General features: G+C 40.8%; 2 protein-coding genes across 7 annotated transcripts in view; one reads left to right on the forward strand and one right to left on the reverse strand.

Moving 5' to 3' along the window:
• Prepl (prolyl endopeptidase like) overlaps window positions 1–5,456 on the reverse strand; it is a 33,685-nt gene extending 28,229 nt beyond the window's left edge. Inside the window, exons 1-2 of one of the 2 annotated variants that reach the window (XM_005077264.4) lie at window positions 5,305–5,448; window positions 3,488–3,998 (exon numbers count right to left, since the gene is read on the reverse strand). In XM_005077264.4, the coding sequence (XP_005077321.1) occupies window positions 3,488–3,697 (210 nt within the window). In that variant the 5' untranslated portion in view covers window positions 3,698–3,998; window positions 5,305–5,448. Of the gene's footprint in view, window positions 1–3,487; window positions 3,999–5,304 lie in introns of both variants that reach the window. The other variant, XM_013118499.3, reaches the window with a different exon arrangement.
• Window positions 5,457–5,798: 342 nt separating this feature from the next.
• Camkmt (calmodulin-lysine N-methyltransferase) overlaps window positions 5,799–27,328 on the forward strand; it is a 347,460-nt gene continuing 325,930 nt past the window's right edge. For all 5 annotated transcript variants that reach the window (XM_040739131.1, XM_005077267.4, XM_040739132.1 and 2 more), the window contains exons 1-3: window positions 5,799–6,072; window positions 13,065–13,237; window positions 21,978–22,042. In XM_040739131.1, coding sequence (XP_040595065.1) covers window positions 5,947–6,072; window positions 13,065–13,237; window positions 21,978–22,042 — 364 coding nt within the window. In that variant the 5' untranslated portion in view covers window positions 5,799–5,946. The remainder of the gene's footprint in view (window positions 6,073–13,064; window positions 13,238–21,977; window positions 22,043–27,328) is intronic.

Genomic DNA, 27,328 nt, shown 5'->3' on the forward strand with positions numbered 1-27,328 from the left:
TTAGAGTAGTAGTTCTCAACCTGTGGGTCGCAACCCATTTGACAAACTTCCATCTCCAAAAATATCTACATTATGATTCTTTTCTTTTTTCTTTTTGGTTTTTTGAGACAGGGTTTCTCTGTGCAACAGCCCTGGCTATCCTGGCACTTGCTCTGTAGACCAGGCTGGCTTCGAACTCACAGAGATCTGTCTGCCTCTGCCTCCCGAGTGATGGGATTACAGGAGTATGCCACTACTGATCAGCTACATCATGATTCCTAACAGTAGCAAATGACATTTATGAAGCAGCAATGAAATAATTTTATGACTGGGGGTCACCACAACATGAGGAACTGTATTAAAGGGTCTCAGCATTAGGAAGGTTGAGAACCACTATTTTAGAGTGAAACATTTATCATGTGGACTAGAGAAGGGTCCTAGTAGCTTTACGTCCATTTAATTCAAGTTCTGTTTTAAGAAAAGATTTGCAAGGACACAAGGATTTAGAATCCAGACAGGGAAGGGATCATCTCATTGACAAAGGAGTGGACTGGGAACTGAAGGAGATGAAAGAGAGAATTAAATGTGGAGAAACAGCCAAGTGAAGTTGCCTGGGATCTGGTCCCACTCTCAAATCTCACAAAATTGCCGGATTACATTTTTTCCTCGCTGAGACTTTCTTTACCATTTCTCCTTTCTTCCCTCTTCTGATGATTTGAAGCTGCTAGCTATCACTAGCAAATCTCAGAAACCCCAAACCATAGCTTCAGTGGAGAAGCTGTCTGTTAACCTATTCAAGAGGCCAGAGCTTGGGGTGTGGCTCAGTGATAAAATATAGTATTTGTTAGCTGATGGTGAGGTGCTGGGCTCCACCCCAAATCTCACCAAGGTACACACTGCCCCCCTCCCTCCCCGCAGCATCTGTAACCAAAAGACATAGGCAAATGACACATTTAACAGAGGATTTAAGTTCTTTTTTCTTTTCTTTTCTTTTTTTTTTTCTAGACAGGGTTTCTCTGTGTAGCCCTGGCTGTCCTGGAACTCAGAGATTTGCCTTCCTCTGGCTTTAAAGGCATGTGCCACCATGCCCAGCTAAGTTCTTTCTTATCTTTTATATCTTGTTCAGATGGTCCTGATCAATCATTTTTGAAGTTCTTTATTTGTGGGGAGAACAGTGCAAGAAGGTACAGAACACAGGACGCATGGCCTCTGCTGACACCGTCCTCCGAGCATCACCAGCAAATGTGAGTGTGGGAGTAAGTCCTACCATCTGGTTACCATACCTACAGAAACTTCAGGTACTGGCCAGAAGAGAACACTACAACTGAATGAATCAGGGTTAGAGCAACAACAACAGTTGATCACCAAGGACCTCCAGTTCCTAAATATAGACAAGGGGCAGTGGCATGCAGGTATTGCATTTTGGTTACCCAAGGAACTTTAAAAACAACAACAACCAAAACAAAAACCAACAACAACAAAACCCGGACTTCTGGCTGGAGTGATGCCTATAATCACAGTGACTTGAGAGGCTGAGGCAAGAGGACTGCATGATCTGCAGTGGACACATTTGGAACTCAGAGGAATCTACGGAAAGAAATGTTTCTTTCTGTCTCCAGAGGGTTTTCACACCGATGGGTTATCCCTAAAAAGCTTCCTTAGGTCTCAGGGAGCACAATGAATAAACACCCCAGCATTCTGATCACTTCTTTGGTTATAGAAGGAATGGTTGAAATACAAATTACAGTAAAGCAGAGGTAGCCGCTTTGAGGAGGAAGACGTTCCTAAGAGCTTCTATTTGTAGAGTTGCTGTCAGTGTCTAGGAGTGGGAATGTATGACAAAATTAAAAGCTGCCTCAGAGACAAATGGCTTCTGAGACAACCTCCTGGCTCAGCAAATGAGCTAATCTTCCAGCTGCTACTCTGGTGGTAATGCCGGCTTACTATTTATAAACCAAGACAACATGACAAAATGTTCTAATCATGATGCAGAATGAAGCAACTCAAAGGCTTATTGCAGGAGGTAAAACTTTAATAAACCTTGTGGGTACCAAGTATGGTAAATCTACATTAAAAACCAAACAGAACAGAAAAGGGAAGTTTAAAGTTTCTAAGTATGTGAAGTTAAGAGTCATAGAGCCAAGCTAATTTCCCAAAGGAAAGCAGTTTAAGAGATTGAAGTGTGAGGACTCCAGGAAGCGGAGGGGAGAGGACTAACATTTAAAACAAAAGGCAAGAGAAATGCATGTGTACCAAACAGTTACAAGCTAAGAACAAAAACTGAGTAAAAATAAAAGGAAAAAATAAAACAAAATTAGGTAATAAGATTAATTTAGAAGATAATACACCAAGTGTTCACCAACAGATGGATAAACAGAATGTAGATTATGTAAATGGAATATTATCTCTATAAAGAGGGGTTGAGTTATGATACATTGAGGAACCCTAAAAAATTAGCAAAATTAAACAAATCAAATAAGGAAAGGGTAAGCATTCAGAATAGGGGCTGAAGGGATAGCTCAGCCATTAAAGGCTAGGTTCACAACCAAGATACCAGAAGAGGCAAATTCACAGATACAGGAAGTAGTTTATCCCCCATAAACTGTTGCGGGATATCTGGGGACATGGCTATAGTTGTATTAGAATACTCTGACAGAAACTATAGCACCACTGAGTTCCACGCCAGAAGCGGTTAACACGGTAACTTTTAAAATACTTAATTTGCCACAGTTAGAGGAAGCCAAAACAGACTACAAGAAAGATCACCATGCAAGAAAATGATAAAATAATGCTAGAATATTGTTAGGTTAGCACCCTCAAGTGTAGTGCATGGAACCCCAGGAACATAACTGAAAAGTAGAGGGTACCTGTTAAAGAAGCAACAGGATAAACAGCCTGACTTTGAGTTAAATATGATGACCGTGTAACGTGACACTGATGCCTATGAGGTCTATTAATAGTCACACAGGGAGAACAGGTGGGCCTGTCTCCGGCAAACCAGAACACGATGCTGTTCTCTCTATATAAGAGCAATCAGTTCCTCAAGGTTGACCTCAAGTCCATGGCTTGGGGCCTGACAGAAGTATAACAGTATTTTCTTGAGGAACACAAGTTGTCAAAAATGCACGATAGTTTTTCAGTTCAATATTCAACTACATGGCATTTACAGGAGTTTATGAATCATACAAGAAGTAGCATATTACTAGGTTTTATTAAGAGGTAGAGTCTAGTAATTTTAGAAAGCTATATTTTAAAACATTCATAGGTACACTAAGTCTTCAGATCAACCAGTTTTTATGAATTTACATTTTTATATACTTCATTATAGCTGTAGAGAGTCACATACATTCTTTTGAACTCATATTGGCTACAGATATTTGCACCTGAAAAAAATCTTAAAATAAAGTTAGAATTACTGAGAAAATTAGTGATGGATATCTTACCCATTGATTATGAACTAAAATTAATATTAATGACCTACAAATAGGTTAACTTAAATAGTCCATACCTTACATGAGAAGCTCCGACTTGGGATGTGTCTTGCTAATTCTGATATCTTGGATTTATTCTGCAGGTGACACTTTTTCAATCTTATTCTATTGTAATAACGATCAGCGAAGTTACAGTAATTCTGTTTCTGCATGCATTTCCCATGGTGAGGAATACTATACTTCAAAGCTCGGAGAAATAATTTGGTTGTCTGCTGCATGGTGATCATGTCCCTGGTTTTTGCTGCCTTCACGTGGGTGATTTCAAATGTATAATTATACAGTGATGGGATCTCAGAACATTTGAGATCACCACATTTTATCCCTCCCCTTTGGGGGTCGTGAGCCCCTTAGGTTACCAATAATTGTAGACATCTGATATCTTTGGTTAAGTAAACTGAAAAACTTGTATGAATGAAAGTTCATTCAAAGCATACTTCTTGGCAGGTTTGGCTTAAACATGTCATTGGTAAGGTCAATTTTACTAGGTTCAAGTTAAGCAGCAGTGATTCTGGTGCACATATGGACAAACTAAAACAAAAAACAGAAAACAAGAAACAAAATAAAAATTTGCAAATAAGTGGTAAATGGCCTTAATGGAAATCCCATTGTTCAGAAGCAAAACAGGTTTTATCTTACACAATTCTGGGCATATCATTGGTTTATATGTGAAGGGCAAATGGGAAAAGTCTGAATTACTTAATAAAAGGGGGGATTAATATTTGTTGAGTGTTGGTCAGGTGCCAGATACTTGTCATCTATTCGTCTAATTTAAGCTTCATATATTCTTGATGAAGACCCAACTGTGCCTCTGGGAAGCTTAAGAAATTTCCCCAAGTCACTTGTTACAGCAAAAGGTCCAATTGATTTGGAGCCTCATCTAGTACATAAGCTATTGGACTTAACCAAAAAAAGGATAAAAAAAATTAATCCCTGCAAGATGCGCAAATAAAATGTAGAGTCATCTTTGGTTTCAGCTGGATGGTCAGTTCATTATAACCGTCGCAGCCAGAGACCCAGTTCAGGCTTTGGACCTTGCCTTTGGGTCTCAATTTCTTCCCTTGTAAAACAAACAAACAAACAAACAAACACAACAAAACAAAACAACAAAAATAACCACACCACTTACTTTCTGGGGTTGTTGTTTTGTAACAAAACCAGACAATTTGTTCAAGTACCTGGCACACAGTCAACACTCAACAAAAGGACTTTAAATATATTAGCACAGGAATAATTTAGGTATGTTGCACACTGCTGAGTGTAACGAGAGAATTCTTCTGTAACACGTTCCTTGGTAGCACAGAAACACCAAGGTCAGTTTAACCACAGATCCGAGCAGCTACGACGCCCCCTCCCCCTTTTAATCTATTACGTCGCAGCAAAATAACTGATTAGTGCCGCAGCAGCAGGAGCAGCTTGGAAGGAAAATGCCCCTAAATCGCTTCACCTGTCCCCATATCCTCAGTTCAATCACCCACCATCCGCACGGAGAAGACTGTGTGCGTGCAAGGATGGCGTACGGGTGGGGCAGACAAATGGGTGATCCCAGGAGAACCTGCTCGTTTCCCTGTACAACTGTGCATCCCAAGTATGTGGTGATCTCAGGGCGTGAGGGGAGGGCATCTGTTTCCACGCACCGAAGAGATGATAGGGATCAAAGAGTTGGGGGTGGGGTGGAGGGCAGGGAGGGATCCAAGGGGGACCAGGGAATGGTACCGGTTACCAAGCACAGAAGAGATAGAGATCAAAAAGGGGGGCCAGGGGATGAGGAATGGCTGGAAGGTGGTGGGGAGAGGGACTGGGACAGGAGACCCTCCAGCAGCCCCCCCATACGTACGCAAATTGAAAGACAGGCCGGCTCTGGACACACACGGGTCAAAGCACGGAAGACAAATACAAGAACCCGATGCGCTTAAGGAGGAGGTGCAGTCTGTCACCTCAGCCTCGTCCACCCGAAGTCTGCGTCCTGCAGCCAGCAAGAGAGACAACCTATCTCGCGCCGCCCAGAGCTACTTTGCAGCACGCCGGTCTGCGTTAAGGCCGATCCAGCCGGAAAGGGAAGCACATTTCGCCATCTTTATTATGGTCAGGAGGCGGGATTTTTCCTCTTTTGGGTTCACTGGAATGAAGACAGCCCTGTCTTTTGTCTTTTTTGGTATCCTGGCGAGCAAGAGACAAGGCGAGAAAGGAGAAAACAACGAGGAAATCCCTTCCCTGCAACTACGTCACAGCTCCCTCCAGCTCCGTCTCGCCCTCACTAAAGATGGCTACCAGAAAACTGGTGCAATGACGCGACGCCGCTGTCCTGGTTGCCAAGGAGACGCGGATACCGGAAATGCGGACTTAGGGAGGGCGCACGCGGGGGCTGTGGGCGGGAGGCCGGGCGTCGCAGGTCCTGACAGGGAAGAAGTTGGCAGGTCCTGGCCGGGGAGAGCTGCGGCGGAGGCGGCTCCGCGCGCGCGTCCGGTCAGCGCGGGTGATGGAGTCGCAGGTGGCAGCCGCGGGGGCTGCAGGGGCTGCAGCAGACGCGGGCGAGCGTCCCAGTATCGGAGGTGCCAGCCGGGGGACAGCTAAGGGGGCCGCCCGGTGGAAGCTCCTGCGACAGGTAAGGGAGAGCCAGCGCTCGCCACCTTTGCCTCTGGCCACTCCCCTCCCGGGACAGCACTTCTCCGTTTGCCGGGAGCCAATCCAGACGCGTTCCCTGGATGCGTCTGCAACGTCTGGAGGGTGGGACAGCCATAGCCCCGGTCCCGGGAAAACTTAGTAGCAAGTGGGAAAAGCTTTGGCTCGCCCGCTCGCCTCATGGGTGGGACCGCCCCTCCTCGCCTCTCGCACACGGCTAGCACTTCTGTCCTGCCACTTTCCAGTTTGCTGGAACCCCAAGCCCTGCCGTGGCCGCTGACTTCCACGGTGCACCTTTGGGTCCCCCAGCTCCGGAGATCCGCGTGGTTGATTGGCTGGTGGAATGGTGACCCCCCACCCCCGGCACGCGTTCCCGGGGTGCCCGAGAGAGTGAGGGGAGCGGGCACAGCCACTGCGTTCTCTCTTCCCGCCCTGTGACAGTCAGAGGCTTGTCTTCTAAGTTTGCAGTCATTAGTTGGGATGCTCGCTGCCCAAGACGTCCCAGCGAATCCAAGCGTGTGTGTAGGTTTCCTCGGTCATCGTGTCACAGTAATAGAAAAGTAACTAAGACGGTGGCTCAGGGCACGGAGTCCTCACTGTGTTGTTTTACTTCGCTATTGCTATTAGCAAATGACCACCATGTCATGTGTCGTGCAACTTCTTTGAACCACCACCTGGTAGTCTATTGGTATAGGCTGTGATCACCTGGTGATTTAATGGTGTGTACTTGGGCTGTAAACCCAGGATTCTTAGATCAGTTGGCCGGCTTGTTCTCAGTTTTGGTGGAAGTATTAGAGAGGCGCATTTAAAATCCCAGTTTACGCATCCAAGGCTTGGAGTTAGCACACCGCAACATCTACCCCATGCATGGTCTGCTGGAGTGTGTGAAGGGACTGATCTGATCTCCATGACCCCGGGCAACCGCCGGGTATCAGAGAGGAATGTCCGATATCAGAGAGGCATGTCCGTGGTGGTTGGTGGTGGGGTGGGTTCAGTATTGATGGTATACCGAAGCCGGAGGCCTTGATCCTGACCAATAACTCATTACACAATGAACGTTTGCAAGTAATGATTTTAGGACGAACGGGCCTACTGCATGATACACAGCAGCCCCCGACGCCGCTAAGTTGAATGGAGAGGTGATGGAGAGGAGGGAAAGTGGTTTTCCCTTTTTTGTTTTTAAATTTATTTTTATATTTATGCTATTTCATTTAAATTAAATTGTTCCATTGTAATTAATATTATAAATGTTATTATATTTAATTTATTTTAATATTATTTTATCTTTTATTCTTTTTTAGCTTTCCTTTGTGGGGGGCACTACAAGAGTGAGAAGGGCAGATATGGAGGGAATGGGAGATGATCTGGATTGGGGTGCATGATATGAAATTCACAAAGAATCAGTAAGGATAAAAGAAAAAATTACAATAAAATCCCTACTTACAAGATGTCTTTCTCTTTTTTAAACTTTAAAAAATTTGTTAATTTTTGATATGTGAGTGCTGGCTGCATGTACGCCTGCACGCCAGAAGAGGGCACCATGTCTCATTACAGATGGTTGTGAGCCACCTTGTTGTTGCTGGGAATTGAACTCAGTGCTCTTAGCCTCTGAGTCATCTGTCCAGCGCTACCTGGTGTCTCCTAACATGCTGTATTACTTATGTTATTTGTGACAGTACCAGACAAAGCAATTTAAGAAAGGAGGGTTTTACTCTGGTGCACAGTTTGATGGCACAGTTCATTATAGCAGAGAGAGTCAAGGCGACAGGAGCCTGAAGCAGCTGCTCAGTGTGTTAGTACTCAGAAAGGAGAGCAATAGGTTAATGCCTTTCCTCTATTCATTTAGTTCCTCCCTCCCTCTCCCCTTTCCTTTCTTCCCCTCCTCCTCCCTCCCTCCCTCTCCCCTTTCCTTTCTTCCCCTCCTCCTCCCTCCCTCCCTCCCTCCCTCTCCCTCCCTCCCTCCCTCTCCCCTCTCCTTTCTCCCCCCCTCTCTCTGTCCCTCTGTCTCTCTGTCTCTCTGTCTCTCTCTCTCTGCTAGTTTAGGTATCTTTACACAGAAGCAACTTTTAGTTTGATTGGTCCTTTCTGTATTTTTATTTATTTTTTTTAGTGTCTGTTTCATTAATGCCTGCATTGATTTCATTATTCTTTGTTCCCTAGTGCTTTTAGATTTGGCTTTGTTGTTGTTTGAGACAGGGTTTCTCTGTGTGGCCTTGGCTGTCCTGGAATTCACTCTCTAGACCAGACCCTCCTGCCCCTGCCTCCCGAGTGCTGGGATTAAAGGCGTGTGCCACCACTGTCCAGCAAGGCTTAAATCTTTTTATATTTAATTTTTAATCATTTGTGTATGGGGCGGGGCATGTGTATACAAGAGTACAGGTGCCGGTGGAGGACAGAAGAGGGTATCAAATCCCTTGTGTTATACGTCATTGTGAACACCTCACCTGGGTCCTGGGAACAAAACACAGGTCCTCCTGTTTTTACCATTGAGCCAGCTCTCTTGCTCTTGGATTATTACGACGTGTTTAAGTTCTTCTTTTCTTTTCTTCTTTATTTCTTTTTTCTGGGGGGTTTTCAAGACAGGGTTTCTGTGTAGTTTTGGATCCTGTCCTGGAACTCTCTCTGTAGACCAGGCTGGCCTTGAACTCATAGAGATTTGCCTGCCTCTGCCTCCCAAGTGCTAGGTTTAAAGATGTGAGTCACCGACACCCGGAGGTTTGTTTAAATTCTTGAGCTGCAAAAATCCAGTCTGGAGAAGGGGAAGTGGACAAAAGCCCCACCCTCACCAAGAAGCTGTTTGCAGTTGGTAACCTGATGGGAGAAGAAAGTCAGTTCTCTCCCCAGTGGAGTGACACTGGGTATAGCAGCCACACTCCAGGTATAGCAGTGGAGTGACACTGGGTACAGCAGCCACACTCCAGGAATAGCAGTGGAGTGACACTGGGTACAGCAGCCACACTCCAGGCCAGACCTTACACCCAAGAGTAGCTGGCCAGCACAAAACAGACTCCAGGTTTTTCTTGTGTGCTTTTTTGTTGTTGTTATTTGTTTTATTGGGTTTGGTTTATTTGTTTTGACTTTTGTATTTTTTTTCCTTGTTGAGAAAGAACATGAAGTTAGGTGGGTAGGGAGGTGGGGAGGATATGAGAGGAGTTTGGAGAGTATGATCAAAATATATTGTATGAAAAAATTTAAAATAAAAAAATAATTGGAAAAAAAGAAATCCTCAAAAAGCAATGTGTGTTTATCTTTTTGAAGTATACATATTCAAAACTCAGTAATTACCATAGAACTGGAAAGTCATCATAATCATATTAATTACATCTTTTATAATTAAACTAATTAAATATAAAAAATTAGAAACACACAAAGCCTTGAGTTGCATCATTAGTTTATTTATTTAATTTTTGAATTTAATGTAAGTTTTGAGTCAGAGTTTCATTTTGTAGTCCTGGCTGTCCTGGAGGTCACTCTGTAGACCATGCTGGTCTCACAAATATCTAGTCTCTGTTCCAAGTGCTAGGATTAAAGGTGTGTGTCATTATTTCTTTTTTGGTTTGTTTTTTAATGTAAGCACTCATAACTGCTTAGCTGTTATCCCAAGGTCCTAGAATTACACTTTTATTTTGATTTAATTCTAGGAATACTTTGATTTCTACTATGACTTCTTCAATGACTCTGGTCATTCAAGAGTAATTTTTGGTCTTTAAGTCTGTTTAAGTCATAAGTATTTTTTTTTTTTTTGGTTTTTTTCGACACAGGGTTTCTCTGTGGCTTTGGAGGCTGTCCTGGAACTAGCTCTTGTAGACCAGGCTGGTCTTGAACTCACAGAGATCCGCCTGCCTCTGCCTCCCGAGTGCTGGGATTAAAGGCGTGTGCCACCAACGCCCGGCTCATAAGTAATTTTTTACACTGTGTTTTTACTTGGTTGATTGAATTTCTAATGCCCAACTTTTTTTTTTTTTTTTTTTAGTTCCAAGCTGGGAGTGGTGGTGTGTATGCCTTTAATTCTGGAACTTGGGAGTTTGAGGCCAGCCTGGTTTACAATAGTGAGTTCTAGGACAGTCAGGCTACACAGAGAGACCCTATCTTGAAACACACACACACACACACACACACACACACACACACAATACCACAATACATATATTCAAGGAATATCTATGTGTATATTTTTTTCTGAAGAATTTGTCTTCTATGTTGATAACTTTTTCATCATATTGCAAATTTTTATTGTCCACTTCCTTCTGTGTTGCTGACTTTCTTCTCCAGATCCTGGATTGACTTTTTCTGCTTGTGTCTTCTTTGATTCACTATCATTTTTATTAGTAAACTTTTGAAATCTTCACCCAACGTTTCATCTACTTCTGTATTTTTGAATTCAGTGAAGAATAATGACATCTTGGGGAACTCATGTTGCCCTGCCTTTTAATATTTTGATGTTTCTGTAATGTAGCTTGCGGAACATTGCTTTGGATGTCTCTTCCAGTTGTGTTTGGAGACCTCATTGAGCAGCCTACCCCTGAGGGTCAATCTCCACTCTGTCCAGTGAGGAGAAAACAAATCATAACAGCTACAGAATCAAAGTGCAAAAGCTATAAAAACTGATGAAGAGGCTGCCAATACATTGACGGTGACTGTAAGCCAAAGGCTAAGACAGCTACTATGTAGTTACACATTTAGGGTAAATGGATGCCAGGAGTTGGTGGCGCACGCCTTTAATCCCAGCACTCGGGAGGCAGAGACAGGCAGATCTCTGTGAGTTCGAGGCCAGCCTGGTCTATAGCCAGGGCTGTTGCACAGAGAAACCGTGTCTCTAAAAACAAACAAACAAACAAGGAAATACTAAGTTGACTAAGAAAAGGAAGAAGTCAGGGAAAGAGGGAAACATAGAGAAGCCAAGTTCAGTAAACAAGGAAAGGAAGAGCTGGGCAGAAAATTATGGAGAGGAAAAGAGTAAGTATTAGAAGTCATTCAGGCCGGGCGTCAGTGGCACACGCCTTTAATCCCAGTACTCGGGAGGCAGAGGTATGTGTGAGTTCGAGGCCAGCCTGGTCTACAGAGCTAGTTCCAGGACAGCCTCCAAAACAATACAGAGAAACCCTGTCTCGAAAAACCAAAAAAAAAAAAAAAAAAAAAAGTCATTCAGAAAGATTCCCAAAAAAGAGAAAACTGGAAAATAAAAACAAACAAATTAAAAGTCCCTTTAGATGAGGTCAGGATACGTATGTCATTGGAATGATACAGCAATTATCATAACCTCCAAATAAGGGTGAGACACACAGGGGAGAAGTTTTTATATGGGGGGGAGAAGCAAAGTCAAAGTACTACTAAAAGTTCTTCAAAGGGAGTCAAAAAGAGGTTGGGAGAAGACAACATAAAAGACAAAAAAGAAAAGAAGGTTGGTCTGGGGCTGGAGAGATGACTCAGATGTTAAGAAAACTGGCTGCTCCTCCAGAAAACCAGGCTTGATTCCCAGCACCTACGTCACTGCCCACTACTATCTGCAACTCCAGTTCCAGGGGATCCGTTGCCCTCTTCTGATCTCCGTAGACAATAGGCACACACCTGGTGCATAGACATCCATGTATACAGAATACTCATACACTAAGATAACAATTAGAAAAAAAGATTGTCCAGAAATGAAAGACATTAGACGGCTGTATGAAGCATAGTAAGAAATAAAGACTAATTGTAAAAATATTGCCAAAGAGTGTGACGAAAAGTAGGTACTACAAGAAGCAAAAGAGGGAAAAGGTTGTTGGAGCAGCTTGCTTTTGGGGTCCTCCAGAATTGGAGGCTTCTGGTTATATGCAGAGATGAGGGGTGTAGGGGTAGTAGTGTCATTTATTCTTCTAGGCCCTTGGTTATATACGCTGGGAATGTAACAGAATGGTCGGTTGAACTTCTAGGCTTCTGGTTATGAGCATGGGGATGCAGGAGCGGGTGGTCAGTTGAACCTTTAGGCTCTTGGTTATATGCACTGGGAATACTGTATTTTGATTTATTCAGCTCATCATATCTATTAAATAGTGTCTGATATTTAGTTTGGCTGCTGGGTCTTACACACAGACATACACATACACAGACACATACACACACACACACACACACACACACACACACACACTCCATCTTGTACAATTCCTGCCATTTCTCCAAGGGGTATCACATTGTCTCAGTAGAAAATAATGTTTACTGACAATTTGTGCTAATTGCTTAATTGCTACAAGTTTGATCATGGAACTTTTCATTGGTGGTCAGATATAAGACAGAAAATAGCCGGGTGGTGGTGGTGCACTCCTTTAATCCCAGCACTCGGGAGGCTGAGGCAGACAGATCTCTGTGAGTTCGAGGCCGGGCTGGACCAACAGCCTCCAAAACAATACAGAGAAACCCTGTCTCATAAAACCAAAAAAAAGACAGAAAATATAAGGTTTCATTAGTTTGCATTATACTTCTGTGTGGATGTGGAACTGTAGGTTTTTTGTTAAAACTCATTAATCTTACAGCTCTATCTCCTTTCTACATACATGGAAACTATTTATTTGATTTATCCTAAACAAAAACACATGTACACACGTGCACATGCATGCACACGTGTACATACATATGCTGTACATGTGCATACATGTATATACACACACAGAGTCATATAATAACACACCTGTTCTAGTTCTGGGTATTAAAGGCATTCCTTGTTTTCTCAGTTCCTCCAATTGACAAATGCCCAGGAGAAAGTGGATATAAAAGCTTTGTTAACTCAGGATTTTTCTCCCTTTTGAGATATCACATTATTAAACTGTTACTGTCTTCACTAATCTCCAGTGCCTTCAAGTATGCTCTTACGTGTTTTGTCCATCTTTCTCCTTGTGTTCAATAGAGCATTAGTCTGAATAATCTAGTCCAGTGTTACTAGAAACTAACTTACACTACGTGTATAATATAACCCCAACATTTGATTTCATTTCAAAGGTTCTGAAGCAGAAACAGCTGGATGACTGTCTGAAACATGTATCCGTGAGAAGATTTGAATCATTTAATCTATTCTCGGTCACGGAAGTCAAAAAAAGGGAAACTGAGGAAGAGGCTGGTGTGTGGGTCCAGTACACAAGCATCCTGTATCCTGAATACAGTATCTCCTTGAGGTGAGCGCTGTTCTGGCACTAAGCAGCCCCACTTGCCACTGTGATTTGCAGCCATCATTATAGATCTCTGTTTTGCAGCTTGATGTGGGAAACCCTGCTTCCTTAGACAGAGTCTCTTATGCTTGTATTTCATAAAAAGCACAAGTGCCAAATGAAAGCAACAACTTAAAAAGTACTTTTGGAAGATACTCTCATTGTAGTTTAAATCATTGCTACTTTTTTTCTACAAACACCTTTTATATTTGCCATACATAAATATATTTATCATATTGTTTGCAAGCCTGTATCCTTGCAAAAATCAACATCTAAAGAAGATGTGCTTGTTTATTATTGTTAGTCAGTGTTCTGTTGCTGTGAAAAGACACCATCACCAAGACAGCTCTTATAAAAGAAAGCATTTAATTGGGGGCCGGCTTACAGTTTCAGAGGGTTAGTCCATGATCATCATGGTGGGAAGCAGACAGGCATGGTGCTGGAGCAGTAGCTGAGAGCTTTCCATCCTGATCCACAGTCAGCAGGCAGAGAGAGACACACATAGGGGCTAGCATGACTTTTGAGGCCTCAAAGCCCACCCCCAGTAATATACCTCCTCCAACAAGGCCACACACACACACTCCAACTAGGCCACACCTCCTAATCCTTCTCAAGCAGTTCCAACAACCCAGGACCAAGCATTTAAATCTATGAGCTTATGGGGGCCATTCTCATTCAAACCTCCACATTTAACTGAGACTCAAACTTTATGACATGCTTTTAAATAAACTCATGACTTTTTAGAAACATTAAAAAAACTTAAAAAGAAATTTTGCTACCTTTACTGGGTCTTGCTGTGTTGTCAGACAAGAAAAAAAAATTCATTTAAAGATAAAGTGGGTTGCAAACAAGGGTTTCATTGAACTGTTCTCTCAGTATTTAGTTATGACAAAAAAAAAAAAAGCCAAGTTCCTTGGGGCGAAGAAGGCTGAAGGTAAAAATAGAATTTTTCCAAGCTGTACTTCAATCTTTGGCATCTTTCCCATTCATATTTTGTCATTCTCAGAACAGAACCAGAAAAACAGAAGAAACTTCAGTTGAAAATACCAGTCTCCTGAGAAGCATACAGACTGTTGTAGTTTTTAAAATTACTTAAACAGAGATAAGAGAGTTGTAAACCGAAGTAACAAGACATAACCACTTTTGCTGAATGATGTCCCCCTCCTACTTATATTCTGGCATTTTGCGATAATGCTGGAGTTGTTTCATTTTAAAAATGTTGAGAACAAGGATCACGAAACGGTGAGATGGGAATGTGCAAGACAGAATGACCGTGGCTACTGAGGGAGCCATCTTGTTCCCTAGGGAGAGGGTTCTGTAGGCAGAGACTCCCACAGACCATAACTGTGAGCCCACTTTCTCTGTCCCATTCCCTGTCACCCAGAGTCCCAGGCATAGCTCAACAGAGGGCATAGGGTGATTCTTTCTTGTTTGTAGTCCTTGGCATCTGTTTTTCCCACCTTACTTAAACCTCCTTGTACCTTGATTTCTAGTCCTCCATATAATGCCCCAAAGAGAATAACTAACGATTGTAAATTTCAAAATATCTAGTAGTTGCTTATATGACTGTTATATCAACTATAACATTATAATTATAGAAAATTAAAACTTGAACCATTATTTTCACTTAGCATAATGGTACTCAAAACAAAAGAATAATGAATTTCTCATAGTCACTTTTCTTCCTTTTTGTTTTTGTGTTTTGTTTTTTGAGGCAGGGCTTCTCTGTGTAGCCCTGGCTTACTGGAATTCACTCAGTACACTAGTCTGGCCTCAAACTCACAGAGACCCACCTGCCTCTGCTTCCTGAGTGCTGGAATCACCCAGCTGTAACTTCTCATGAACAGCAAAGTTTTGGGCTGTTAGACCATAGGTTAGAGTGTGAAATCCCCAGGATCCGCTGTCATGTCTGTGTATCGAGTGTGGCCCGCTGTTTGGAAATGGTTGAGACTGAGGAGTGAAGAGAGGGCATTGCTCCTAGTCTTGTCTCTCTGGTGCTCTGGTTCTTAGAATGCTATAGACACAGATGTTGCTGTTAGTTAGAGGCATACAGAAAACCACAGCCGACCAGAAGGTGCCTTCACTAAAAGTATTTTTATTAAAAGTAACCTCCACCCTGTGTTATAAGCTGTGATTCATTATTGCATAGAGCTTACTGTGTAGATACTAGGTATTGTTTCCATACCTTATTTTTTGTTTTTATGGTTTTTGAGACAAGTTTTCTCTGTAGTTTTGGAGCTTGTCCTGGAACTTGCTCTGTAGATCAGCCTGGCCTTGAATTCACAGAAACCTGCCTGCCTCTGCCTCCCGAATGCTGGGATTAAAGGTGTGTGCTACCACCTCTCAGCTCCTTACCTTATTTTTTAACTTAATTTCCCTATGGCCAAATTTAGATAATTTGGAAGGTTTAAAATGCTTCCATTATATGTGGAACCATACATATCAGAGCTATTAGTTTATAAACGTATACATATCCCACTACATGTGGGTCCATACATGCCAGAGCTATTAGTTTATAAATGTATACGTATCCCACTATATGTAGGTCCATACATGCCAGAGCTATTAGTTTATGAATGTTTAAGAAGCGCAAAGCTGAGACGCCTAACCTGTCCTTCTGTCTTCGAATTTGACCCCTGTTGCTATGGCAGTTGCTGAATTGAGGGCTAGTACTTGACTTTTGGCTTGCCCTAGCAGCGTAGGGTGGACAAGAAGTCAGGAATGTGGCTTTGCCTGTGTTGCTTTTCAGTACACTAAATGTACCACCATGAAATCCTAGGAAAAGGAAAAGACAAATGAAACCATTATACTACTGAAGTTAGTGTGAGCCTTCTGAGTGCCAAGTCAGCTGGTGACAGGAATGATTTGTTCATGCAATTGAATGTATGGTAGATTATTCTTACATACCTGGCGTATTGTAGGTACCTACTTCAATACCTGTTCCATTGAAAAAATTGGAGTATTTCGGCGGATATGAAGTGACATCCCAGTGTGGTTATAATTTGCATTTCCTAGTGATGATTTCAGGGTTATTAGCCAGTGCTGAGAGCAGAGGCAAGAGAAGGTAGTGAGTTGTGGTGGTGGTGAATTAAACAAAATATATCAATATACGTGTGACATGTGTGACACTGCCATATTGAAACCCATCATTTTGTGCAGTAACTAAAAAATTGATTTAAAGGCTGGATAGATGGCTCAGCAGTTAGGAGCACTGACTGCTCTTCCAGAGGTCCTAAGTTTAATTCCCAGCACTCACATGGTGTCTCATCACTATCTATATTGGGATCTGATGCCCTCTTCTGGTGTGCAGTGCAGACATTTATACAGACAAGATGCTCATATACATAAACAAATAATTTTTTTTTGAGTCAGGATTTCTCTGTGGCTTGGTAGGCTGTCCTGGAACAACTAGCTCTTATAGACCAGGCTGGTCTTGAACTCACAGAGATCCTCCTGCCTCTTCCTCCCAAGTGCTGGGATTAAAGGTGTGCACCACCACTGCCCAGCTGAACAAATAAATCTTAAAAAAACAAAATGAAAAAAGGGCAAGCCTGGCTACTGAACAAGTATGATTACTGAATTTATTTGAATATGTAGTTTTAATTAGGAATGGAATTAATAAGAGGTATAAAACAGTGTTTAGTTTCTTATTTTAAAGTCTTTATAAGACCTTTAAACTATCCAGTGTGTGGGGGAAACTCATGTTCATTGAGTCTTATTTTCAAGTAACATGACATAGATGTTAGCTAATTATGACTTAAATTTCTACTGTATCTTAACTCCATTCATGCTTGCTTATGTAGCTTGCTTACATATACATATTCTCAGTTTCAGTAAATTGGAATGGGTGCCTAGAATGTTTTCAAATTTATCTACATTCCATGAAGATATCATCTATTTCCTTATAATGCAGATAAGACTTTAGAAGGCATTTATTTATTTAGAAAAGCTTCAAAGTGAATTGCATGTACAGTCTGTTGTTAAATATTTTCCTTCTGAAAACCTGTACTTTTTTTTGTTGTTGTTGTTCTTTTACAGTCTTTTAGGGCACATTCCACTCTGTGGTTTATTTTTTTCTTCCTGTTAATCAAGGTAAAATTCAATACCTGATTATCACTATAAAAAGGGTTTTAGCTAGGCGGTACTGGCATACACCTTTAACCCCACATTTGGGAGGCAGAGACAGGTGCATGTCTGTGAGTTCAAGGCCAACCTGGTCTACTGACTGAGTTCCAGACAGGCTTCAAAGCTGCTTAGAGAAACCCTGTCTCAAAAAAACAAGAAAAAAAAGGAGTTTTTTTTTTGTTCCTTCTTAGTATATTCAGTGTTGGGTGGCTTATGCAACCCTGTCATTAATCCCAAAATTAAGAAAATACCCAGTCAGCAGCTTCTTTTCCCCTAATATCTGGCAGTGTCTGATTTGCTTCTTATTTTTTGGGGTTTGTTGGAGACATTTCATATAGATGGAATACTACAATATGTGGGCTTTATGTCTGGCCTTTAACATTTATCCAAAGTCTACCATGTTTTTCCGTGTCTGTGGTAGAATTGCTATGACGCACTTCAGTACTCACTTATGAGCTAATGGACAGTTTGAGCTGTTTTTACTTTTTGACTATTATATGCAATGATACTGTGGACTTTCATGTGCACGTTTTTGTGTGTCTATAAACATATTCTTTTAGTCTCTTGGCATGTAGCTGGGAACGAAATGGCTAGAAAATGTAGTTGCTGTACCTTTAGCTTTTTTGTGGCCCGGCCAAACTCTTTTTCATAGTGGCTTTTTAACATTCTTACTAGGAATTGAGTGAGAATTCAAAATTTTCTTCATGTTTGTCAGCACTTTTTTAAAATAAATTAATTTGTGCATGTGTGGTTTGCCTGCATGTATGTCTGTGCACTACATGCGTGCCCAGTGCCCGCAGAGACCAGAAGAAGGCATCGGATCCCCTGGTACTACAAGTGGTTGTGAGCCACTATGTACCAGGGTACTGGGATTGGACCCGCATCTTCTGGAAGAGTGTCCATTGCTCTTGACCACTGAGCCACCTCTCCAGCCCCATTTTTCTCTTATAAAAAGTCATAATGTCTAAGAGGTGTGAAATGACACTTTGACTGGTTTTGATTGTCATTTCCCAGCTGAACATGAAAGATGCTGGGCATCTTTTATGGATGTATTGTATATCTTCTTTGCATTCAAGTGTCTGATCCATTGTAAATTAGACTGTTTAATTTTGGTTCTTAAGTTATAAAGTTTTTTCTTTACTCAAAATTAGTAATTATGTGTATTTATGTAGTACAGTTCAGTGCTTTCTATGTCTTTAGGCTTGTAATTGGTCAGGCTAGGGAGCTTAGCTTAGCCAGTATCTCAGACATCAGGCATTTGTTTGTGATGAGAACACTGAGTATCCCCTCTATCAGTTATTTTGAGAGAATTTTATTTATTTTGGCTTTTTGAGTCAAGGTTTCTCTGTAACAGTCCTAAGTGTCCTGGAACTCGCTCTGTAGACCAGGTTGGCCTCTAACTTAGAGATCTGTCTGCCTCTGCCTCCTGAGTGCTGAGATTAAAGGTGTGTGCCACCACCACCACCACCACCACCAGGCTAATTGTTCATGTTTTTATAAGTAGAATTGTGAGATTTAGTTTCCTGTTTCTTCACCCTTATATTCAGAAAGTTGCAGTAGTGACTTAGCACAATGTGAGGTTTTAAGGTAGGCATTTTACTTCTGCAATTCCAGCTTACGCATCTGAAACCTTCCAACAAGGCCACACCCACTTCAACAAGGCCACACCTCCTAATAGTACCCCTCTCTGAGGGTCTATGGGGGCCATTTTTATTCAGATCATCACACACAACATCCTTCTGCCTCAGATTTGCTTTCAAATGCTGTTGTTGCTTTGGATATATATATATATATATATATATATATATATATATATTTTTTTTTTTTTTTGATAGGGTTTCTCTGTGTAACCCTAGCTGTTCCAAGTGCTGGGATTAAAGGTGTGTGCCACCACTGCCTGACATTTTTTTAAAGGAATTTTTTTAAAAGGATCTTATCAGAAACAGGCTTGATGATAATCTACAATTACTTCCACCACAGTAATATGTGTAATAGCGCCACCCTGCGAACAATGATAAAATCCAACATGAAGTCTGTGTTGGGTAACTGTGGTACAGAAAGAGCCATTCATAATTGCTCTTTGAACTTCTGAACAGTCATTAAGATCACAGGAGATGACTGGATGTTGAAACTGTTTATAATATGTTATAAAACACATGAATTGTAAAACAATCCTTATTGAAGTATAGAGAACAGATTTGAAGAGTGTGTACCAAAATATTAACTGATTATCCCTGAATGTTAGGATTTGATGTTTTGCTATCTTCAAAGGAATCACATACTCACATGTTTTGGAACATGCCGAGTTCTGTGCTGTGTCATGCCCCATCCTGCATCTTAGATGTTAAAGATTCATTTTTTAAATAGTTTTTAGTAATGTTAGTGACTCTCATGTTCACAGAGGTGATATAGAATCGTAAAATGGTGAAGAAGCTTTGGTTTGTGGGTGATAATTTCATTTCTTTGGATTATGATAACTTCGAGCTCAGTATCTATTTGGCTAGTTATGTTTGCAGATGACTTTATGTAACCTCAATCATTCTATCAGAGAAACGATATCTGACAGAAATAAAAGCTTTTTTTCTGAAAAAAAAATATCCTTGCAGGGCATGGTGGGACACTTCTGTAATCACAGCACTCAGGAGGCAGAGAGGGAGGTGGATCTCTGTGAGTTCAAGGCTAAACTAGTCTACATAGTGAATTCCAGGACAGTAAGAGCTACAAAGTGAGACCCTGTCTCAAACAAAACAAAACAAAAACAAAAATAAATAAATAAACAAACAAACCTTGTTAGCAACTCTCCCTGTTATGCCATGAGGCTGGCATGGACAGAACTCAAATAGGAGCCTCCTTAAATATGAACTAAATGAACAAAATGCAGGGTCCCCACAAAACAGGACAACAAGATATCCAAGAGGACTCTCTGTGAGAGCCCGTTGTAGATGTGAGCAGACGCCAGAAGCCTTGAACCAGACCAATGACTCACACCAATGAGTACTTGCAACAAAAGATAAAAGGACTAAAGGGCTAATGTGCCTACAACACTACAGCTTCCACAAAGAGATTCTTTTTTTGTTTGTGTTTCTTGTTTGATTTTGGTTTGGGGTTTTTGTTTGCTTGATTGACTTTGCTGTTTCCATTTGTGTGTTTGGCTTTTTATTTTTCTTTTAAAATTTGGGGGGTATTGCAAGGATGTGGGCAGATGCCAGGTGCAGACGGCTGGGGGAAGAGAGATAAATGGCATGTGTATGCATGATGTGAAATCTGAAAATAATCGATAAAAGTTGAAAACACTGAATCAAAATTAAAATAAAATTAAAATTTCTTACACAAAAAAGCTTTTTTTCTGAAAAGAGTAATATGGTTAACATTCTTTTGATATATAGTTATGTATATTCTAGCAAACTAACATATATTGATATATATAATTTTATATACATTTATACACACACATATTCTAGCCCCCATTTATACTAAGTTTTATTGACAAAGATAAGTAGTATTGGTGAAATGCATTTCCAGTGGTGATTATATTATAAACAATCAAAACACCTGAAAGTAACTACAGCTGTAATCCTTTTTTTTTTTCAAGACAGAGTTTCTCTGTATTGTTTTGGAGGCTGTGCTGGCACTCACTCTGTAGACCAGGCTGGCCTTGAACTCACAGAGATCCACCTGCCTCTGCCTCCTGAGTGCTGGGATTAAAGGCGTGTGCCACCTTTTACAGTTTTACAGCTATAATTCTGAGGGCGAATTAGAAGATCATGGCACTCTAACTGGAACTCTTGCTGGCTGGATCCCTTACTAACATCTCAGTAATAAAATGCAGTGTTTGAAGGGCTGAGAGGAGAGATGGGAGCTAACAGATTAGAGATAAATGCCGTGAATCCTTTTTGCCTGCTAACAGTTCCAACTGCCCACTGTGGACTGTGCAGACCTGGTGACTGACAGTTCCCTGTGACGGTTTTCAAATCTGTGCTCTGACTGCTTCTGTAGAACTTTCTGTATTACCGAGGGTGGTTCTGGGGGTGACTTGTTTTTTCTTTCTTGTATTCTTTTTTTTTTTTTTTTTTTTTTTTTTTGGTTTTTCGAGACAGGGTTTCTCTGTGGCTTTGGAGGCTGTCCTGGAACTCACTTGGTAGTCCAGGCTGGTCTCGAACTCACAGAGATCCTCCTGCCTCTGCCTCCCGAGTACAGGGATTAAAGGCGTGCGCCACCAACGCCCGGCTCTTTCTTGTATTCTAAGATTCTCTGTGTAGTATGTTTATTTTTATTTTTTAATTTGTCTTTAAGGACCTGCTTGCATGTAACTATAAATTATTTTCTGCTAAACAGTGATTTAAAAAAACTATATTACCTTAAGATGTTGACTGTAATCAGGACATGTGATTGCATCAAATACTCTGAAGACTATGGTTTGAGGTTCCCCCCTTCGTCTTTCTAGGAGGCAGAAACTACTTTAAAACTATAACATGGTAGGGTTCATTAGTGTTGGGTATGTCACAATTTGCTCAGACTTAAAAAAGAATTAGAAAGGTGATTGTTTCAGAAAGGTTAAATAAAATGCTCTGTTCCTTTGCAGGCATAATAGCGGACCCTTGAATGTTGAAGACATTCTCACCAGCTTCGACAATACAGGAAATGTTTGTAAGTTCAATGCTAACTGTAAAATATATCCAGTGCTCCAAAAAGCAACTTTTAGTTTTTCCCTACTTCTTGTTATTATACTTGCTGTGTGTATATACTTATATGCATAAGTACACATACAAATATATGCATATATTCTTACATGTGTGTGTACACATATATGCATACATATTAGAAAGCCTCGGTGCTATTAGCTGTAACGTATGCCTCATAGGAGATACATACTCAGTGGGGTGTGCAGTTTTTACAGACTTTATGACAATGTGTTTTTGTGTATGTGGCAATATAGATCAGAAGGAAGTCTGGACTCTGCAGCCTTGTTCCTCTTGGTTTTTGTTTCCGTAGGGACTTTTCTCATGAGTAGTTGTTGGCCTGCTTCTGCCTTTTGGGTCCCTTACTCTTTTAGTCTACATTAAACACAGAGCATGTTTGTATTGATGTTATTGTACTTAAAACCCAAGGTTTTGTTTATATAATATTATAGGATATATTGTGTGTCTGTCTAAGCCCCTAGTTAATTGGTGATCTATTTCTCTGCTGAGAGCTTCACTTAAGAAATTCTAAAATAATGCCACATAATGAAAGAAGTCAGGTAAGAATATATCACGTCACAGTTGAATGACCTATCACGATAAGAGCTATGTGTGTCCTCTTTATTGTTGCATAGGATGCTTACCGAAATAATGAATCAATAGTAAAATACATCCGTTTCAAATTTGAAAATAACATTTTTCTTCAGAAGAAGCTTATTAATTATTCTCTACACTTAAATGACAAATTCTGCTAATAGAATTGTTTTATCAAATGAATGGATTTGAATTGAGTAATATATAATAGTAGACATTAATTTTATTCTATGTGTACATTTTGGCCAGCTCTTGCTTGTATAGAAAAGCTATATTTTGTCACTGAGGACAAAATTACCCTAAAATATTTGAAGTAGGTTTCTTTTGCACTGATAGTAACAGGTTACCTCTTACTTTATATGTATTGGTTGTTAGTGAATTCTGACTTAGGTGTGTCTTGTAGTTTTGTCGGGAGCTAGGCAAGGACTGTTCTAGGGATGCTGTGGCGGTGTACTGGAGTACTTCTTTATACTGGAGTAATGTTACATATCCTTACGTCAGCCTTGTGCACACTCAGGTTTATAACATGATCCTGGAATGTGAAGTATAGAGATTGTAATTCAGTCATATAAGGCAAGTATTGTTTGCCTGACTCAGTATGAAATAGGGCCACTAGCTGGCAGCACTACATATAATAAAAATAGCTTCCTAACGTCCAAGTTATTATTTCACATGTGAATGATGTCTTAGTCTTCCTCACCGTTTCCTCCATCACCACACCCCACGTCGTTGCATTGATAAATGGAGAAATTGTGTGTTGAGGATGGTTTCTTTCCGCTGTCTGTTGTTGGTAGGAAATCCTAATGCAGAGATTCACCTTCAGTGATTTATAGAGTCTCTGTGAACATGTAGTTTATTCCTTTTAAAGGCTCCGTATTCATCTTAAAGACTACACATTCATTTTTAAAGACTATACATTCATTTTACAGACTACGTGTTCATTTTAACATAGCATAGAGCACTCTATTGCTCACAGTTGATAATAGTGGAAGCTGTTTATTTATTAGTTTATTGCTCCTGGTGTTGGTACTTTTCAAACTTATTTATAAGTATGTACAATTTAGGTTGTTAAGGATTAATTTAAAATAAAGTTGAAAAGAAACACTAAGAGTTATTTTGATGTTTTAAAACGAACTATTTTGATTGAACTAAGAAGCCAGAAAAATTAGATTAAAAAACAAAATAGCTTAGTAAAATGTTTTGTCATAATAGTCTTAAGAACCTGAAAATATTGTCAAGTGACAGATGTAGTGACAAAAACAAGGTATATATTCAGACTTTTTTGTTTGTAACTTTTTTGGCATCTGAGTGCCTGTGTGATATGTGGTGTGTGTGTGGTGTGTGTGTGCATGTGTGTTCATGGGAGTATCTGTATGTGTATATTCATGTGGAGACCTGAGGTTGGGGTCAGGAGCCTTTGCTGCTCTTCTCCACCTAGTCACTGGAGCAAGGTTTCTTAACAGAACCCCCAGCTTGTCCATGCCGCCAGCCTAGCTACCTAGCTTACTCCAGGGCCCTCCTGAGTGCTAGTGCCAGAGTTAAGAGACAGGCCACCAGGCCCACCTGCCATCTACATGGGTTCTGGGGAAATGAACCGAGCTCCTTGTAAGTGTGTGGCAAGGGCTTTCTCCACTGAGTCCCCTCGCAGTCCTTATGGATGTTTCACTTTCTAGTGTTGGTAAATGTTGGCTGCATTGTCCTCATCCCTCCCCTCCATCTTTTTCCCCTCCCCTCTTCTCTGCTGTTACTTCCCTTTGGGTCTACTTTCATGTCACATACGTGTCTACAATTTATGTGACTGTGCATTTACCCTTTAAGAGAAACATCTATTGAAGTTCCACTTAATGGATAAATAGGTAAAATCGTATTTCAGCGAAGAAAATACCAGTTACGACTTTCATATAGTCTTCATCATAAAGTGTTCATAGACAACAAAGTAATTTTTCACTCAATATGTAAGTTTGATTTGACTTCATTAGTGTTGCTTCGTTGAGTTTATGAGTGGAAAACCCAGCAGAGGGCGCCGCAGGCACAATTCTGTTTTAGATCACAGTGTAATTAGCTCGTCACAATAACTAAGCTTTCACTGTGTAAACATTTGAAGATGTGTTTATATACGTTCATTGAACTATTTCTAATATATTTAATTCATTTGACAATCATTGATATAAAAAGCGTCCCTTATCTTTGAATTTCTTTTGTTTTTGTTTGAAATGTTAGTTTTGTATTTCTAGCTTTAAACAGAGGAGTAATTCTGATCTTTTAATGCTGATAGGACCTTGAAGTTGTGCACAGGGATACCACCATGAAAGCATGCCAAGGGCTAGTTACAATGAGGGAAGAAGCTTCTAATGGTAGCAGTGGTGGCCAGTTACTTAGGTTCTGCAGGTTAATATTATATAATAACAGAAAACCAATTAAAATATTTTAGAATCATAAAATCTGATGGGCCTACCTAGTGAATGCAGCACACTCATCATTCAGTAGAGCCATTTATCTCAGATTTAAAAATAAGTTAATGGATATGCTCATGAGATGTTTTTGGAGATAAAATGATTATTATTTCCAGAATGATATGGAAAAATCTTCCTGATTTTGGGAAACAATTGAAATATCTATTTTTTTCCTGATATATTGGAAAAGAAAATATTTTTGTACTTGCTTTTATTATTTATGTTTTGTTTGTAGACATCCAACCTTATAATCTTGAGATACGATTTCAGTAACTGGCTTTTATTCAATGATGCAGGGGGAAATTAAGGTGGATTTTGTGGGCTGGATGTGCTATGACTTAGTGGTAGAGTGTTTGTCTACCATTCGTAAGTACTTAAGTTTGACTCTTAGTTCTGCACCCTGACTTACTGCTATAGGACCTCAGCATTGCCTTCGTGTATTTCCTCTTGCTTTTGTGGAGCGTGGACTATGGTAGTCAACCTCCCTAAAGACAGGCTTGTCTGTTTCATTCTTTGGTTCCCACTGCTCCAGAACATCCTTGGTGAGACACCCAAGCTGCTCTGCGGGAACATGTGCTCAGTACTGACCCATGGTGTGAGCGAGCCAAAAGTGTAGCGCTGGACGTCCATGTTCCGCTCAGAGACCCGGCTAGCAGAGGATGCCAGGGAGCATGGATCCCATCCGCTTTCCTGTGTCTGTTTGCCTGCCGGCAGAGTCTCCTTTCTTTCCTGCCAGTCCCCGACCTCTCATCAGAGAGGCCCCACCATTCTGCTTCTCTAAACTTGTCTCTTTCTTCTACTGAAATGACTTTTTTTTTTAAGGCAGGAACTTTCTTTGTAGTCCAGGCTGTCCTGGAACTCACTCTGTAGACCAGGCTGCCCTGGAACTCACAGAGATCCGCCTGCCTCTGCCTCCTGAGTGCTGGGATTAAAGGCGTGCGCCACCAACGCCAGGCTCACATGCATATTTTTAAAGTGTACTATCTTTTGATATCCTGAACAGGTGAATTAATATTTCTCATACCACTTATTGCATGTTTACATAGCCTACATACACAGGAGTAGTATATAGAATTTAATAACAATACTATTAACTAGGAATATAGAAATAATGAGAATTCAGAAATAATAACTGTAGACTTTATATAATATGCTTATTATCACATGTATAATATATGTAATGTGTATAAGTCAATAGTTGTTACATATTTTCCTGTCAGCCAGAATTTTTGCAACAACTAAAAAGGTTGCAGCTTCACTTTGGAGAATATGTAGTAAAAGCCCTGCTGCTGTTTTTTCATTTTCCCCTCTTCTGCCTGGGCTAGGAGAGGACTCTGTGATTGGTAGATGTCCCCTGGCTTCCTGAACATGTTTGTAGACCCCCTTCCTCCCAGGGTGCACCTGAACCTTTAATACACACAGGTCTAGCCCTTTAGTGCATTCTGTGTAATTGTGTAGCAGGGTCTATTTTAGGACATGCCTAAAACTGACCCCTTTTGACTAGTAATCAACTATTACCAGAGGAAAGATTCTATTTGTTCGTTTTTACCCACTTTTGAGAAACCAAAGGGAACCTTACGGAAATACAGTCTAATATTTAGTTTTCTTGTTACATTATTATTTTGTTTTATAGAGTGTATAAATCTTTGCAGGATTACCAAAGCGTCAGAATTCCCAGTTGAATTTAAAAATGTTTTCTCCTTCAGAGTTAAGTTTTGTATAGATATTTACATACATGACATCAATAGAGATATATAATACATATGTGACATATGCATACACTGTCTACCTATAACAGATTCCAAAGCAGCTGTGCTCAATGTACATGATATTGGTAAATTGTCATCTGTGGGGTTGACTGTCTGCTTCAAACCAAATCCCTTGTCCTGGGATGGACTGGATCCCTAACCCTGTGCTAGAGAGGGAAGAGAAGATCAGAACACTTTGCCGGTGAGAGGAGTTAGAATGTGAACTGTTTCCAACAGAGGTTTCTGTCTATCCTATAATATAAGCTGCCTGCAGTGCAAACCAGAGGCCAGAGTTCAGCATGGGAGACTCATCATTGGGAAAATAAAAAGCCCAGTGGGAAATTGCAGCTGACTGTTTCCCTGGGCCTTCCCCAGTCGGTTTCTGCTGGGTGACAGTGTCTGCTCTGAAGGAAGGCTGGTGTCCCTGCTGGTTTATTCTCTTACTTCTGGTTGCTGTAT

The sequence above is a fragment of the Mesocricetus auratus genome, unplaced genomic scaffold (assembly GCF_017639785.1).
Source record: "Mesocricetus auratus isolate SY011 unplaced genomic scaffold, BCM_Maur_2.0 Super-Scaffold_100676, whole genome shotgun sequence".
NCBI classification, from domain to species: Eukaryota; Metazoa; Chordata; class Mammalia; order Rodentia; family Cricetidae; genus Mesocricetus; species Mesocricetus auratus.